At 33.3% G+C, this 15,801-nt stretch overlaps 1 protein-coding gene across 1 annotated transcript; it reads left to right on the forward strand.

The window, feature by feature from the left end:
- The first annotated feature begins 724 nt into the window (after positions 1-724).
- On the forward strand, positions 725-15,468 carry LOC100175661 (alpha-adducin). Its single transcript, XM_026834708.1, is given in 19 exon segments — positions 725-860; positions 1,495-1,629; positions 1,943-2,069; positions 3,852-4,003; positions 4,390-4,476; positions 5,387-5,530; positions 6,139-6,282; positions 6,698-6,796; positions 7,107-7,244; positions 7,247-7,282; positions 7,721-7,841; positions 8,933-8,938; positions 9,678-9,826; positions 10,551-10,661; positions 11,185-11,271; positions 12,105-12,185; positions 12,653-12,800; positions 13,192-13,374; positions 13,855-15,468. Coding segments are annotated over 19 exon segments (2,244 nt in total). The 5' UTR covers positions 725-827; the 3' UTR covers positions 14,118-15,468.
- Positions 15,469-15,801: the final 333 nt, after the last annotated feature.

The raw sequence follows: 15,801 nt of genomic DNA on the forward strand, positions 1-15,801 counted from the left end.
ATAATTATATAATGCATCCCTATAAACTAAATCCATGACCAGATTACCATTGTAACAAACCATGCAAGCGTAAGATTCCAATGCGATTGTGATTGATTTCTGGTTGAAGGCCCCCACAAAAAACATCTAATCACTACTACGCTTTAGCAGTAAACGGCGAAATTCTAGAACATAAATTTACGCCCAGTCGCAGCTGCAAACGCTAATGTTTCTACGATCACGAACTAAAGTAGCTTATCTCGTTTCTTCAGTTAATTGGCTTTGGATTGGAAGGCGTATGTTGTTTAGGTCGTTACCGCGATAGTGGCACTGTGTATTCCTATTTAGAAGTGAGCTCAGAGGGGAGTCAGACCAGCGTCCGCTGTGTTGTATATCATGCGCTTTTAATATACCCTGCCGCAACTGGGTCGACTTCATTCAAGTGCACTTACTCTTTCTATCCAGTCTCGTTCGCTTCTTTCTCTGCGCAGTGCGCGCCTGTTAAAATGACGTCATTCGTGTGTGTTTGCCTTCGAGAGCGCGCTTCGGTTTTCAAGTTGTCGCGTTTTGAGGGTTGGTTGGTCGTTGGTGGTTTGTGTAGCCAAGCATATTAGATACAGAAGTTTAGCAGTAACGCATATCTCTGCAGCCATTTGTTTTACAAATTCAGTTTTGCCGTGTGCAATGTTTATTCGCCAACCGTGTTTTGTTACTTCCCGCCTTACGGTGAATGTGACCCAAATCGGATTTACCAACTACCTCAGCTATTTTTGTATTTTCAGTGTTAGGCTTTCAGTAAACTCTGTTGACAAGCCGCTTAATGGAATAAACAAATTACAACTGTTAGCATGAAGCCCGAATCTAACGCAAATTCAGAAACGGTACATATATTTTCCAAATCTGTAACAAACATGGAAAAGTTTCATGTAAAACGTTGTCACTTTTTAAGACTAAATATTTTGTCAACAAATTTCTCTTATGTCACCTTAATTTTTAATAATTTAGTAAAACTTTGATTGTTTTAATGCATGGATACTGACAGTAATACATATATACATAGGGCCTACAATTTATAACTTGTACACAAATATCTTAATGTGTGACAATTTAACTTTCAATACAGGACTTAAAAACCATTAAGTGCGATGTAATAACACCCATGGTGTATAACCACATTTTGAAAGCTGTTGTATTACTTTAAGTAAATATAGATATATACTTTTTATTCATTTTATCCATATAAACAATATGCCAAAAACTGAATGATTGTAACTTGCTTTGTCCTCGTGTGTCCGAAAAAGGACAGTTGTTATTACATTCTGATTCATACACTTCATGCCAGCTTACGAGTTACCAAGTTCGTTACTTTGTGAGTATGTTTTTGGGGAGGATTTTTCTGGGGTGGCGGATCATTTTGACAACCCATAAGTGACCACTGGGTTTGGGCAATTGTCGTTTAGTGTCCTGCCCAAGGACACATACACCTACATAAAACTAATGTTTTTTCCATCTCAGATGAATTACGAAGGCATGGATGAAAAAACAGCTTTGTTGATGGGTATTCACCCTGGCAGGAGGCCAATTAACATTGAAAATGATGTGAGCTCTCTTGGGCAGAAGAAAAGGGTTTCTAACATCCTTACAAGCCCAGTAAGTTAGAAGGATATTGTTGTTGAATTTGTTAAATAAATAATTCAAGTGCTGCAACATGCACTGCAGATGGGCTACATATTTGCAGATTGCTAATGAAAAGTCAAATTGTTGTAAGCAGTTTGGATTTTTAAACTTTCCGTAGTCAATATCATAAAATTATAAATTTCTATGTTTAAATATGTCATTATTTCTGCCACTGCAATATTTTTTTTGCCACCCCATATTTAAAAAAATGTAGTTAAAATTTTGCTTTCCAAAACAATAGCTATTTATATACCACTGCAAATAAAGCTTTAAATTTACATTTCAGTATTTCAAGGAAGAATTGGAAAGTGCTGTGACTGATTTACTCAGGTCAGGAAACGGTGGTGGTCATGTCATTGCCAAGGAGATTGCCAACTTTTTCTCTCCTGCTGGCCGTGTGGGACAAGCATCAGGTATTTAGGGGGTGAAACTTTACATACGAACTGCCATGAGTGCACTATGAAAGTGGGCACCGCTTTAAAACACACCTTTGATTGAATATTGATCTATTCGTGAGCCGAAAGGTTTGAAAAAGGCGGTGGGTCGAAATAATACGCTGAAGAGCAAACACTATGTTTGTTCTGAATACTGCAAGTAGCACATTCACATTGACTTTACTTCAAGTTTTAGCATGCTACAACAGTGAGTTATGTTCCCTAGGGTTTTGTTGCTCAGGATCTAGTTTTAGTGAATGAATCAATCACAGCAGCAGTCAAATATGAGCCAGTCACTCTATATATCAATACTGCTGTTCCAAGTATATGCAAAGACATTACATTTTGAAACCTGAGCTTAACACGTGTCTCACATTATGTGTTTTTGTGCTTACTGTTTAGGAGACGGATTAATTGGACTGAAAACAGGTAACCTTATCAGCCTACAAACGCCCATGCAAACAATTAACTTTTAATTCTCAGTGACCTACTGTAATTCCATCTCTATTGTTATGTTTTCAGACCAACAAAGCATGCTTGCATTAATCTCTATTGTTTTTGTTCTGTAAGCTATTAAGTGCTTAGGGAATGTTTATTTTGTTAAGGAACCTGTATTTTCAATCACAATGTCAACACAATTTAATGTTTGGATTTAGTTCATTTTATTTAAATTGGCCTGCTGTTTAAAGAAATAATATTAGGAAGGGGAAGATAGGAAACCTTTTCGTTCTATTTTTTCTTCCTATTTGGTAGTAAACAAAGAACATTCAAAGAATTATAAAACGTTATCCTCACAACTCCCATAGACCATTGTTAATTGTAAAACACGATTAGAACATATGTATATTAGGTGCTAAAAGTGTCCCATCTTACCCCACAGTACCAATATATATAAGACTGAAACGAATGGATTAGATTGTTTTGCATAAATATTAATGACAAACTTTAACCTTTGAATTTAAATTTATCTCATTGATCAATTTCCCAGCAATCCACCACAGATCAATTGTAACCAATTGAAACCTTTAGTATTTCTTTCTTTAGACTGCTTAATGACCTAGGAGCTTTTTACCCTAGCATAAATGATTTACAAAGCTACACGCATGATGCTCATAAAATTATACGGTGCCTTAGACTGCTTTAAATCAATTGTCTAATTAATTAGCCCGCTTGCACAGATAGGGGCAGTGCACTAAATGGTGGTTGATATATGATTGCTTGCATTGCTGCTGGTGATTCTTGTTTGAATGTCAATGTTGTAAATTGTAATAATGTAAAGTAAATGTATATTTGATGTATGTAAAAAAGTAGGGATCAAAAATTCGCATCTGAAATTTTTAGCACTGCATAATATAGAAAATAGCAATACATATGGTACAGTATAATTTGGTAGCCGTACTGCAAAAATAATAGAAAACAACCTGTATTTTAGCTTCCATAGGCAATGCATCAATAGGAATATAATATTCTTTAATAACAAGCACTAAGCAGGCATGCTTGTTATGAGTTGTGACATGAAACGTTGACACACTCTTATCACATGCTGCGATAAACCAGACATTTCATTGATTAGTTGCACTCTGTTTTAGTTTACCATTACCTAACCAATAACACAACATACATTTGTAAGTAACCATAGAAATCAACAAAATAAGGCACCTTTGAATTAGGTATTAATAACACACATGACACCCACCCAGACATTGAGATAATAATTAACCAGCTACACCCACAATGCTAAACAGTTCACTTTTCCACCAGGAATTGGCTGTGTCTCTCCAATCAATGATCTCACTGGAGCTGACTCTTCACTGTATGACAAGGGTGAAAAGCTGCTCCGATGCAAACTCTCAGTAGTCTACAGACTTGTTGATTTGTATGGTTGGTCCCAAACCATCTTTAACCATATCACTGTAAGTGGTGACTCGTTTTTTCGATTTTTTTTTTTACTTTCGCTGTTGTTGTAGTTTTTTACCCATCTCAAAATTGGCTACATTCTTTTGTAGATAGTACTTTTTGGTTATCATTTCATTTACAAGTATTTTTACGCGATTTTGAAGCTTGTTTAAACCAATTTTAAGTTGATTGTAGTATAGGTTAGTACATGACCAAGTACCACCTTTATGTAAACTAAGCTGTGGTATATTCTTACAAAACAGTTACTAGTTGTTTTTTAAATGCATTTCCTTTTTATATATTAAAGAAAATACTCCTTTGGTACTAGGTGACAAACACACTATTAAAAAACCACAAGCCTTGTTTAATGTGTAATAAAATTCGTATTTGTTTTTGCGTTTAGCTTCGCACTGGTTCTGAGCAAGAGCATTTTTTGATCAACCCATTTGGCCTGCTATATCATGAAGTATCCGCATCAAAACTTCTGAAGGTGAGTGTATAATCACATCGTATTAAATCCCATGTGTGGTTGATGTGATCTAATTATTTCACTAACTTTGAGCAAAAAATATATTGATCATATTTCTTTAATAGCGGCCTAGTTAAGTCAACTGTGTGACGTTATGCACACATTTGTTTGCTGTTTAGGGCTTGTTCATTTACTCTGGATTAGTTACAGTTAAATCGTTCAAGATTGAAGCAATTTTTGCTATCTGTCATGATATCAAGGCATCAAATAATATGTAAAATTCCCGCTCAAATAACTGACAACAGTGGGCGTGTGGCTGGATCCAAACAAAGCATTGATTATTGTAACATGAACCATGTAAAGTGTGACATAGGGGCGTGAAGTCTTTGTCACCTACCCAAGTGTGACCCCTCCCTTTGTATGTTTTTACCTACTATATATCAAAACCTTGAATATTTGGCTTTGAGTATAAATTAACATTAAAAACAGCATCTAGCTACCCAGACACACTGGAACCCTTCAGTTTCCCTTTGCTTGCACTGCCCTCTTAAGTACAGTCCGTCACCTGCCTAGTATAGGATCGTGTGTGTACATAGGGTACACAACCTGCCACACGAACAATAGAATCCTCATGATTACTTTGCTAGCGTTGACTAAACGGCTTAGTAACCGTAATGTGGTTATATTCATTGAAATTGGTTAAATTATGAATTTACATCTATTATGATTGTGTTTTTCAAATTAAACACCCGTTTTTCAATCTTATTTTAAACTGTGTGACGCTCATGCAATAGTCTAGAGCGTTGAAACGGCGCAATTGCTTGAAATGGTAAATGTCAACAAGGCAGTCTTAAAAAGTAGTCGCCAACTACTGCGTTTCCACAATGGCACTTAACAATGCAAACTCCACCAAACGCTCCTTTCATCCCAGGTCAACATGCAAGGAGATGTTCTGGACCAAGGCAGTACAACACTGGGGTTCAATCAGGCTGGATATACATTACACTCAGCAATCCATGCCGCGCGCCCAGACATACACTGCGTCATACATGTCCACACCAGTGACATAGTGGCGGTAAGTTGACCCCTGTGACCTTTTGTTCCGTTGTTTTCCAAACAGAGCTGTGTATGCAGCCAGTGTTACCTTTCAAAAAAATTCTGAATGGTTTTGCAGTGTTTCCGAAACAATTTTTCCCAGAAAAAGTATAAATAAAACAGCGATATTGAAAACTGAATGGGTTGAAAAAACTCACTGGAAACACTGCAACAGTCTCCAGTCTGATTTGAAAACTCTCAACTGCGTCATCTAATGTTGTGGTCTTTAGTTTCCCACAGGAGTGGATCTATTATACTGCAGCTTTACCACCATTGTAAATTGAACTGAGGCATTTTACTGACACCCTTCAAATTTTCCATTGACCAGAATATTGGCCGTTTTTAACCTAGTTCACTAATGGGTTGTCAAAACTATCACTCATACATAAACATAAATTAAAAAATCAAAAAAAAGAATCGCCCACACCGTAACATACTTATTAACTTGTAAGCTGGCACGGTTTATATGAAACAAAACACCCAGGTTATAACAACGCCTGTATTTTTCCGGTCACACGAGGATAAAGCAAGTTACATTCATTTACGAAAAACAAAATTTCCACTTAACATCATTATTCTGTATCACAGATATCTGCCATGGAGTGCGGGCTCCTGCCTCTATCACAAGAAGCAATGGTAATTGGTGAGGTCTCTTATCACAACTACCAGGGCATTCTTGTTGATAACAAGGAAAAGAAAAGCATTCAGAAGCATCTTGGCCCCAACAATAAGGTGCTATGATCTTTCCTATCTACTTCCTATGCCAATATTTGCCCAACATTACGTAATGTGTGTTCTCCTCACATGCTAACAGAAAAACTTGGTGTGCCTGGCTTTCAAAAGCAATTTAATCTTTATTGTTAACATTATAATTATGTGGATGTATGATTACTATTGCAGAATATGCAGACACTTGTAATTAGTGATAACTCCATTTAAATTGACTTCTAAAATCCCAACGGTGAGCATTACTGTACTTGGATAATGTATTTAATAATACAATAACAGCTATCCATCAACTACACTATATCTTGGCTTTTGAATACTAAATGCCTATAAAAAGCTTTTAAATTAGAAACCTAGGCAAGTGTACTTTGTACCCATTTGTTAAGCTAATTTTACAATGCTTGTAAATTACTATTGATAGGTTATGTTCCTACGTAACCATGGTCTGGTTGCTTGTGGGGAGTCTGTAGAAGAAGCTTTCTTTTATCTCAACAATGCAATGCTGGCTTGCAGTACTCAGGTAAGTTGCAGTATAATAAGGCATTAATGCACATACTTTTTTTGTAAATATAACACATTTTTTATCATAAAACTGTTCAATATGAACAAAATACACATTCTTACAAAAAAAATTGAAATAATATCATTTTATAAAAATGAATGTTAAATTTAACACAGTTTTTTTATCATAAAACTGTTTAATTTGAACTAAAATACACCATCTTAAAATAAAAAAAATTCTAAAAAAAGATATTTTTTTTAAAAAATATGAGCAGGTTTTATATTTTTATCTCTGTTTTTTAAACTAAACTACGATCTGTTCTTTTCAGATCAAGGCCATGTCATGCATGAGACCGGAAAAATTGATCCTGTTAGATCGCGCTGCTTTAAAAGCAAGAACAGCAGACATGGTGCATAAGGACATCACTGGAGGAGTGAACGTAGAGAAACCATGGACGGCCCGGAGATGATGTTTGAAGGACTTGTGAGGATGCTGGATGACATGGTAAATATAATTTGTATAACTGCAGTAATTTATATATTTTTGTAATGCCATTTCGAGGTACAGGCTAATATTATTGATATGTAAAATGTTGGATGACATGGTAGGTCTTCTACATCTTTTTGTATAATTTGTATAAATGTAGTAATTTATTTACTTCTGTAATGCCATTCCGAAGTACATGTTGATATATAAAATGCTGATGATATGGTATGTCTTGTAAATTATTTTACACGTTCAGTAAAAATTTGATGTAATAATTGTGTAAAAACTTAGCAATTTTTATTCTTCTGCATTACTATTCTGAAGTGTATATTGGTAAATACACTGTTTTTTTTTAATTTTCTAAAACTTGCATAGGTTGAAATGTTACCCTTAATCCTAATGTTTAAACACATTAATAGTTGATATTCAATTTTATTCTTAAATTATATTTTCAAGGGTTATCGTTCTGGTTACCAATATCGCAACCCAGTGATCTACCAACCAAAACAACGAGTTAAATATGATGTGGAACTACCAGCTTATGGGCAGCAACCAATACTTCCAGAGGATATTGAAGGTAATATTGTTTTTCCATCTCGTTTAGTGATATAAGAGAGATATTGGTGCAGTATAGGCGTAAAATTAAAATAAGAGGGTTGGGAAAGATGGGACACCTTTAGTACATATTATCTAAATATACTGGTCGTGTTTTAAACAATTAACAACGGTCTGTGGGAGTCAGGGGTGTACAGTTTTTGAGTTTTATAATTCTTTGAATTTTCTTTGTTTTGTACCAAATGGTGTCCCTTCTTTTTCCACCCTACTTTACAGGAAATTATGTTAGCATTATTGTTTGTACACATTGTTTTGTTTTTATTTTGGTAATTGAAAAAAAAATATTAGAAAATTATATTTAAATTACTCAATTGTTACTACTGTGAAAAACTGTTTGAGCAAATTCTAAATTTATGTTGTTTCTGAGTGCCAAATTAAGTGCACAATTTCAACACTGTCTAAGCGTATGTCATCATGCCATAGATTTAGTTACTTAATTTGATAATAAAAAATAATTTACTATAATTTTCATCACAATATTCGTTTGCAAGTGTCTTAAATTGTCGGGTTTTAGTACGTACAAAAAAAAGCTTTCAATATGTCACTATGTAACATGATACTCTCCTAACATATTTCTGTTGTGCTGTGACATTTAGCAGTGCCAATATTTCACTTATACATAATTTTCGACTTGAAAGGAAACAGCATAACATAAATACCATGCTATTTGCATAATAAACAGATGGCAGTTTTTTTAAAAAAAAACAGTGTACATCTGATCAAATATATACATTATATATTGACACAATTGACCAATTCTATTTATATCTATATATATATATATTATAATGGGGTAATGTGCCAACTCTGTCACAATGCCCACGTCCCCTGGCATGCCTTGCCATAGGACCTTACCTCTGTGAAATATTGACAAGTAAAAAAAATAGTTTAGTATCTCTTTTTAACAATATACCATCTATAAACCTATTTACCTATATATATATATATACTATATATATATATATATATACTATATATATATATATACTATATATATATATATACGATGTAAAAATGTTTTTTTTAAATCCATGCTTTCTTTGGTGTATGCAGTTGAAGGTACGTTTCAAATTATATTATAATGTGTAACGGTCACGCCTTTTATCCAAAACAATATTTCTTTTTCTGTTTTATTAATAAGTTTGTTTTAACAATAGTTGTTTCTTTTCGCTTTTGTAAACTTTCGAATTCGTTTTATGACCGTAGAGACTAATTTTTAATTTCATTATTATTAATACAAAATACAACATCCCTAAACTAACCAAACTATCACGTCTAATTATGTATTTAAACGCATACAGTTCTCGCTATATGCGTGGCTAATTATATCTACATGATGTATCTGCATGGTGTAAATGAATTGCATTTTCCATGTCAGTCAACAGTAAGCTATCTTATTTGCCAGCAAGTTTTAAATAATGTATTAAATGAACATTCCATTCAATGAATTCAATACAATGGTGACTTAAAACCACATGTTGTAAATGAATACATTATATACATAGTATACTGAGAATAAAGACCAAGACTGGATTTGGCATTCTGGAAACTCAATATTTCAATGAATGAATACAAAACTTTTTGAGCGACATTTAAACTGAAGTGAATTTAATTTCTCTTTTATATAAATCAAGTTTTAGTTTTTTCTTTCATAAAATGAACTTTTTTAAGCTCAAAATTACTAAAACTTGAAAGTGGTTATTTAACCTATAAACCACTTTTAGAAATCCTTTTAAAAAAAAAAAATTGTCAGTTTAAAAAACAATATCTATATATAAAATTGAATGTTTATTTTCAGATGCTCGTGGATCGTTACGAAGAACTGGGGAGGGGTCACGATGGGTCAACTCACCCAACCAATATACACGGGTGACAGAAAAACCTGACGAGGACATGTCTGCTACTTCTTCACAAAATGGGGATGTTAGTCCAAGAACTAAAACAAAGGTGAATATAACTGTAATAAATTTTGTGAATTTCCACATGGATCTAGTAATCATAAAGCAGGATGACTATTGTTTAAAAAAATAGAACTCTGTTTGAATAAGAAACTGACGATGCCATTTAGACGAAACATATCTCTTAGACTCTTATGTTATTTAATTTGTTGGACTGGATTTTTGCAGTGCACCAAATCTTAAAGGTGTATTAAATCTAATCCAGCCTTTGGTTTTGTAGGCGTTAAGGTCCAACTTTCAGGTACATGTTAGATTCCAATGTCATAGATAAATTTGTGGTTAGGCTTTTGTGTTTTATCTCAAATCGTTTCAGTGCTTTGTCATGAAATCTCGAACCCAGTCTAAATGGTTGTTATTTTAATGTAGTTATTACATTTTCATTATTTGCACTAAGCTAATACATGCTCCTATTATGTTATATTGTGGTTAGGTTGTATATATAGTGACCATCAGTACTAGAACACAAAGCATTTGACGGGTGTATGGTATATTCTGCAAGCTATGTAATTGCTAATACCTAAACAAAAAAAATGCGCTATTAAGCTTTTTTCAAAATTTCTTTAAAGTTTTTATCTTGTTTTTTAAAATTTTTTTTCTGTTTATTTTAGAGCATCTTTTCAGGAATATTTTTCATTTTTTTAGCTTTTTGATACATTTTTTCACATATTTTTTTATTTATATCAAATAAAAACTTTACAAATTCCCCCCCACAGTGGAAGCGCAAGGAGGAAGCTGCACCAAGTACATCCGTAAAGATAAATAATCCAAACCAGTTTGTACCAACCAATACCAACCCACGTGATGTTCTTAATGTTCGCAAAAGTGTGAGTATGTTTGGAATATTTCATGAGATTCTCTTCACCAAGAAAATCCATGCAAAATAAGACAGCACCATGTGTATTGTTTGTATGGTAGTGGAATGACTGAAATAGTTTTTGTTCTTTATCAGAGTTTTTGCACTTAAAATGTATAACATGTATTCAAAAAACAAATTATTATCTTTGTTTGCTCACGAGTTACCACATTTGCAACTTTGGAAATGGTTTTTGCTCAGTATGGGTTATGTTTCCTAGCAATGTATTATCATAATTTCAATCTGTAATTCAGTTATTGTGTTTTTAAAATCCAAGGTGGTTTTATTTACCTTTAAAAGAGTATTTGATTACATCATGCCAATGCATGATATCATGCTAATTGAAAACAGACTAAAAGTCATTCAAGGTCACACCAAACCAATTAACAAGACCTCTCGATCCAATACATCATATACATGTAATATTAAACTGACATTCAGGCATACAACTCAGCTTATATGACGCTAATATCAAACCAAACTTAATGTATTAGATTCGTGGACAAAGTAGGAAGGAGGTGAACAAACCAGGCCCACAATCTCAGTTGCTACATAGTGTTTCTCCAGAGCGTAGTGCTGTGGTAAGACCTTTGTTTAACATTTGACATTAATCTGTGTTTTTGAGGGTTTTCTTTTATGGGTAAAATTTTAATTTTATTTGTTTAAAGAATATTTAAATAGTTTTTTATAAATTTCATTTCTTTTCCTTTTTTTTACCTTGTCCTTAATTCTGATTTCTCAAAACCTATTTTTTATTTATGAATTTAAAAGAATGTTCATAAGTTTATTATATCTCAAGTATTGTCTTAACCTTTCTATTCACACTTCAATATATCCATGAACAGCAGAGATTGCACGCATATTATGCCTGTTGGGAGTTACATGCGGTTGCAACTTGAATTATGCAATACATTAGGGATGTAGCGAATAAAAATAACTTTCCAACAATACATTCTCCTTTTGCTTGTATTTTGGCTCTTCCGGCAAGAATTTTGCCAAACAGAATTTTTTTCGGCAAGAATTTTGTTAACAGACATTTTTTTCGGCAAGGGTTTTGCTAACAAACGTTTTTTGGGCAAAAATATTGCTAACAGAAGTTTTTTTCGGCAAGAATTTTGCTAACAGAAGTTTTTTTCGGCAAGAGTTTTGCTAACAAACGTTTTTTGGGCGAAAATTTTGCTAACAGAATTATTTTTGGCAAGAATTTTGCTAACAGACCTTTTTTTCGACAAGAGTTTTGCTAACAAACGTTTTTTGGGCGAAAATTTTGCTAACAGAAGTTTTTTTCGGCAAGAATTTCGCTAACAGAATTTTTTTCGACAAGAATTTTGCTAACAGCTGTTTTAAAAGAGCCAAAATACAAGTGTAACAGGCTACATGCCTGGCAGCAACAGAACATACATGTTTTATCCAGCTAAAAACTGATTCCTACCTTTCCTGTGCTTTTGACGACGTCGCCGGCATTTTACTTAATCCTTTATCCGATAATTGTGAGGTAATAATATTCACGATCACTTCATGAGACATGAATATTTCATGAACTCCCGTGAACCACCCAATGCCCACCAATCTATAATTTATTTTCTATTCACGAAACAAAGATCTCAACTGACTTGTCTCTGTTTCATCATTTCCCATTTAAATCACTCTACTCTTATTCTTTCTTTCTATTTACTTATTAATTTTCTCTTTTTTCTACAATGATATGTTTTGTTCTTAATTAGATTTTTACCAAGATTTCTAGCTTAAAAAATGATGTGTGCTTTTTAAATTAAAAAGGTATAAAAAATTTTTAAATCGTAATGAAACAGTTTAAAATATTGCTAAAACAATGTAACCCATTCAAAAAATATATTCTTTACATTTTTTGATCAAGAATGAAAAATCATAACTCTAGCAATATAAGCAACAAAAAAAAACTTTCTTTATTTTGGAAAAAATCACAACATACAATACATACAGGGCGAGGGGGACAAAGTAATGACATCCAGCAAAGGCATCATACAACGTGGTGAAGATGTCGTCCTTGTTGCTCCTGCAGGTCCTCCCAACCCATTCAATGAAATAACGTCCGAGGATCTGCAGAAATATCAACAGGAAGTTTCGAAAGGTAGACCAGGATTTGATATTTTGTACTATCACAGTAAATGTTAGTGACATGAATGTTGTACAGTAAATTATTTTTGTTTACTATTACATTGACTGTAGTACAAAAATCAGTCAATTTTGGCACATATTCCTATTCTTTTTTATGGGTGAAGTCCTACAGTGTACCACAGCTCACAGGACTTGAAATATAGCCCAACACTAGTCAATTGCTACATAGAAAAAGTAAAAACAAAGTATATGCTCCATAAAAACTTAATATATATATATAAATTTCTTCATACTTTTAAATTTTTTTCTAAATAAAAAATTTTACCGAACACCTAATTACATATCATTTGTCTAATAAACTGTATCTATTTAACATTATTAATATTTATTAATTATTAATAAAGGCAAAGATCCAGTTGAGGAAGAAGCAGCCTCACCTGAACTGGTGGTTGAAGCCCAAGCTCCTGTACAAGATGCACCAATAGAGGTGAAAATAACACCAGAGGAATCAGCCAAAGAAGAAGAAGTGATTGTCCTCCCGACAAAGGAGGTTGTTGCTCTTGTGGTTGAAGAAACAGACTCCAGAGGTAAGGATTTTAATTGATTAAAACATAGATTTTTTCTGAGATTTTTACTTTTTAATATTTTTTTAAAAGCTTAAAAGCTAAAAAAAATGTTAATGCCACTTTTTAATTCTGTAGGGTTAAATGTAAATTGTGTATTGTGTCCTTATACGCAAAGTTTGCAATACCCAATGCTTTACTGTTTCGTTAGTATTTTTAGTATTTTTTGAAACATATTTTAACTATTTTTTGAAACATATTTTAACTATTTTTTGAAAATTACTTATTTAGTATTTTTTGACAACTTTTGATGAAAAAATTCACTTTACATTCAAATGAAACATCAGTTACTTAACTACTTGAGCATACTTACTTGTCCACAGGCTTTTTGAGTATTTTTTAAAAAGTTAAGTTGTCAGTGTGCTTTGATAACTTAAAACACTGTTTAACTTTACTTTATATTTAAATTAAATTTTTAGCTCCAACAACATTACTTTTCTACAGGTTCCACCCCAAGTGAGCTTGTTGCCCCTTCACCGTCTATAAGTCAGACCCCTTCCCCTGTTCCCCCTGTGCCTGAAGACCCTCTCGTAGTCCGTACTAGTTTAGGAAGTTCCCCTTCACCCAACCAGTCTGCTATAAGGTCAGATGAAGATGTGGTTTACCGGAATAACGACTCCCCCAGTCGTGGTTCGCACAAGAAAGGAGAGAAGAAGAAAAAGAGAAGCTCTCTCAGTTTTTTGAAGAAAAAAAAGCAAAAAGAGTAGGAGAGAAGTAAGGAAAAAAAGGCGAATCTCTACTTCTGGTTTGATTTTTATTGCGAAACTGTTTCCTGATCATCAGCGTTGAATTTATTCTGGTTGAATTTAGTTAGACTGAAATACCAACATTGTTTTGCATTGTCATATAATGTAATTTTGCTTTGCACTGGTGCTGAGTGCTTGTTGAGTTCATGATTTTTCGCAGCAACAAATGTCGTTGAGCTGTTTAGTAATTTTTTAATACGAACTAATGCAAGCGTCCACTTTTATAAACGCGTTTTCAGTTTCCCAATGTCATACACACATGTACAAATTCTGATACTTAATTTTTGCTCTCTGTAAATAATTAGTGCTTTTTCTACCTAATTCAAAAAAACAGCATTATGGGTTGGGTTACTGAATTTGATTGTCGTGATTTTTTATCTGATCTTCCGTTATTCATGTAAAGTCTCTCACGCTTGGTGCCGCTACTGATTCATATATTAATTCTGTATGTCGTGTTTGTATGTTTACTGTGTATTGTCAGAGAAGGTTTGAGAAAAATGAACTAGGTTTTATGTGTTTTTGGTAACTAAACATGAGTTTTAATTTTTTTTAAAACGAATTTTTAATGTAAAAATTTTCATAAAAATTGTACAAAATTTTGAGTAATTATTTTAAGCATTTTATTTTGTAAATCACCGGTTTTTAAGTTTGCAAAGTTTCAGTTCACATTTTTTCACCGAACGACGTGTTTTAAATAATGTTTATAAGAGCCAATATGCTGTGAAAAGACCATGGAATACTGCTAGTGCATCTGTGCAAATGCTTAACATGTAGTCCCAATTAACATTAGGCATCACTGTCATGTAGTTTTGATCCTCTGGACAGTGAAAGTCCCACTACAAGCCACGAGCAACACAGCCTTTATTTTTCCGTGTCCCAATGTCGACTCCATTATTTTCTTCAATGCATGTTCCCCTTTGTGTTTCAATCCAATCTTCATATTTCAACATATGTCAGGTTTTAAGAAACTAACCCCAGTCCACAATTAACAACATTTCTTTTCAGCTTGTATGTAAATTCTGCACTTTATTTACGCTTACGTACTCCCAAAAAGCTTTCTAGTGCTTTGTATTTTTTCCCACCTGCTTTGTACATAAAGCTGCCATGTAATAATTCTTTAACCACCACACAAATTTTCTATCAGCGCATAAAGTTTAGAACTGGTGATGATAAAACTCCAGCATCAACAATGAAATTTGTTTTGCTAAGTTTAAAAACTGTGTAGTAAGTTTTGTCTACACCAATGGAGTGTTGTTGTCATGTTATAAATTCGGCATCATTTTCATGGATTAAAGCTGCTTTAACAACCGGACAATTGAGTGTTTGATTAATAATAAGAGAATTTGAAAATTATTTTCATTGTGTATTTAATAAGCTCTAGTTCATTTACCAAATTAATTATGCTGAACCAGTCTGTAAAAGGGGTTTAATCGTAGAAATCTAAATACATAGAAGACTATAACTGGCAATTCATCAGTCTTATTTTATTATGCAAAAGACTTTTGTTTATAGATATATCTAGTATATAGTATACAGACCAAAATTTAGTTTTTGATACTTTCTACTGATGTCCCAAACATAAATTGGACACTCTTTAAAATATACGCCTTGTTAGACCGCGTTGGTTCTATTTATATTCTGTATC

Source organism: Ciona intestinalis, chromosome 5 (genome assembly GCF_000224145.3).
Source record: "Ciona intestinalis chromosome 5, KH, whole genome shotgun sequence".
In the NCBI taxonomy this organism is placed as follows: Eukaryota; Metazoa; Chordata; class Ascidiacea; order Phlebobranchia; family Cionidae; genus Ciona; species Ciona intestinalis.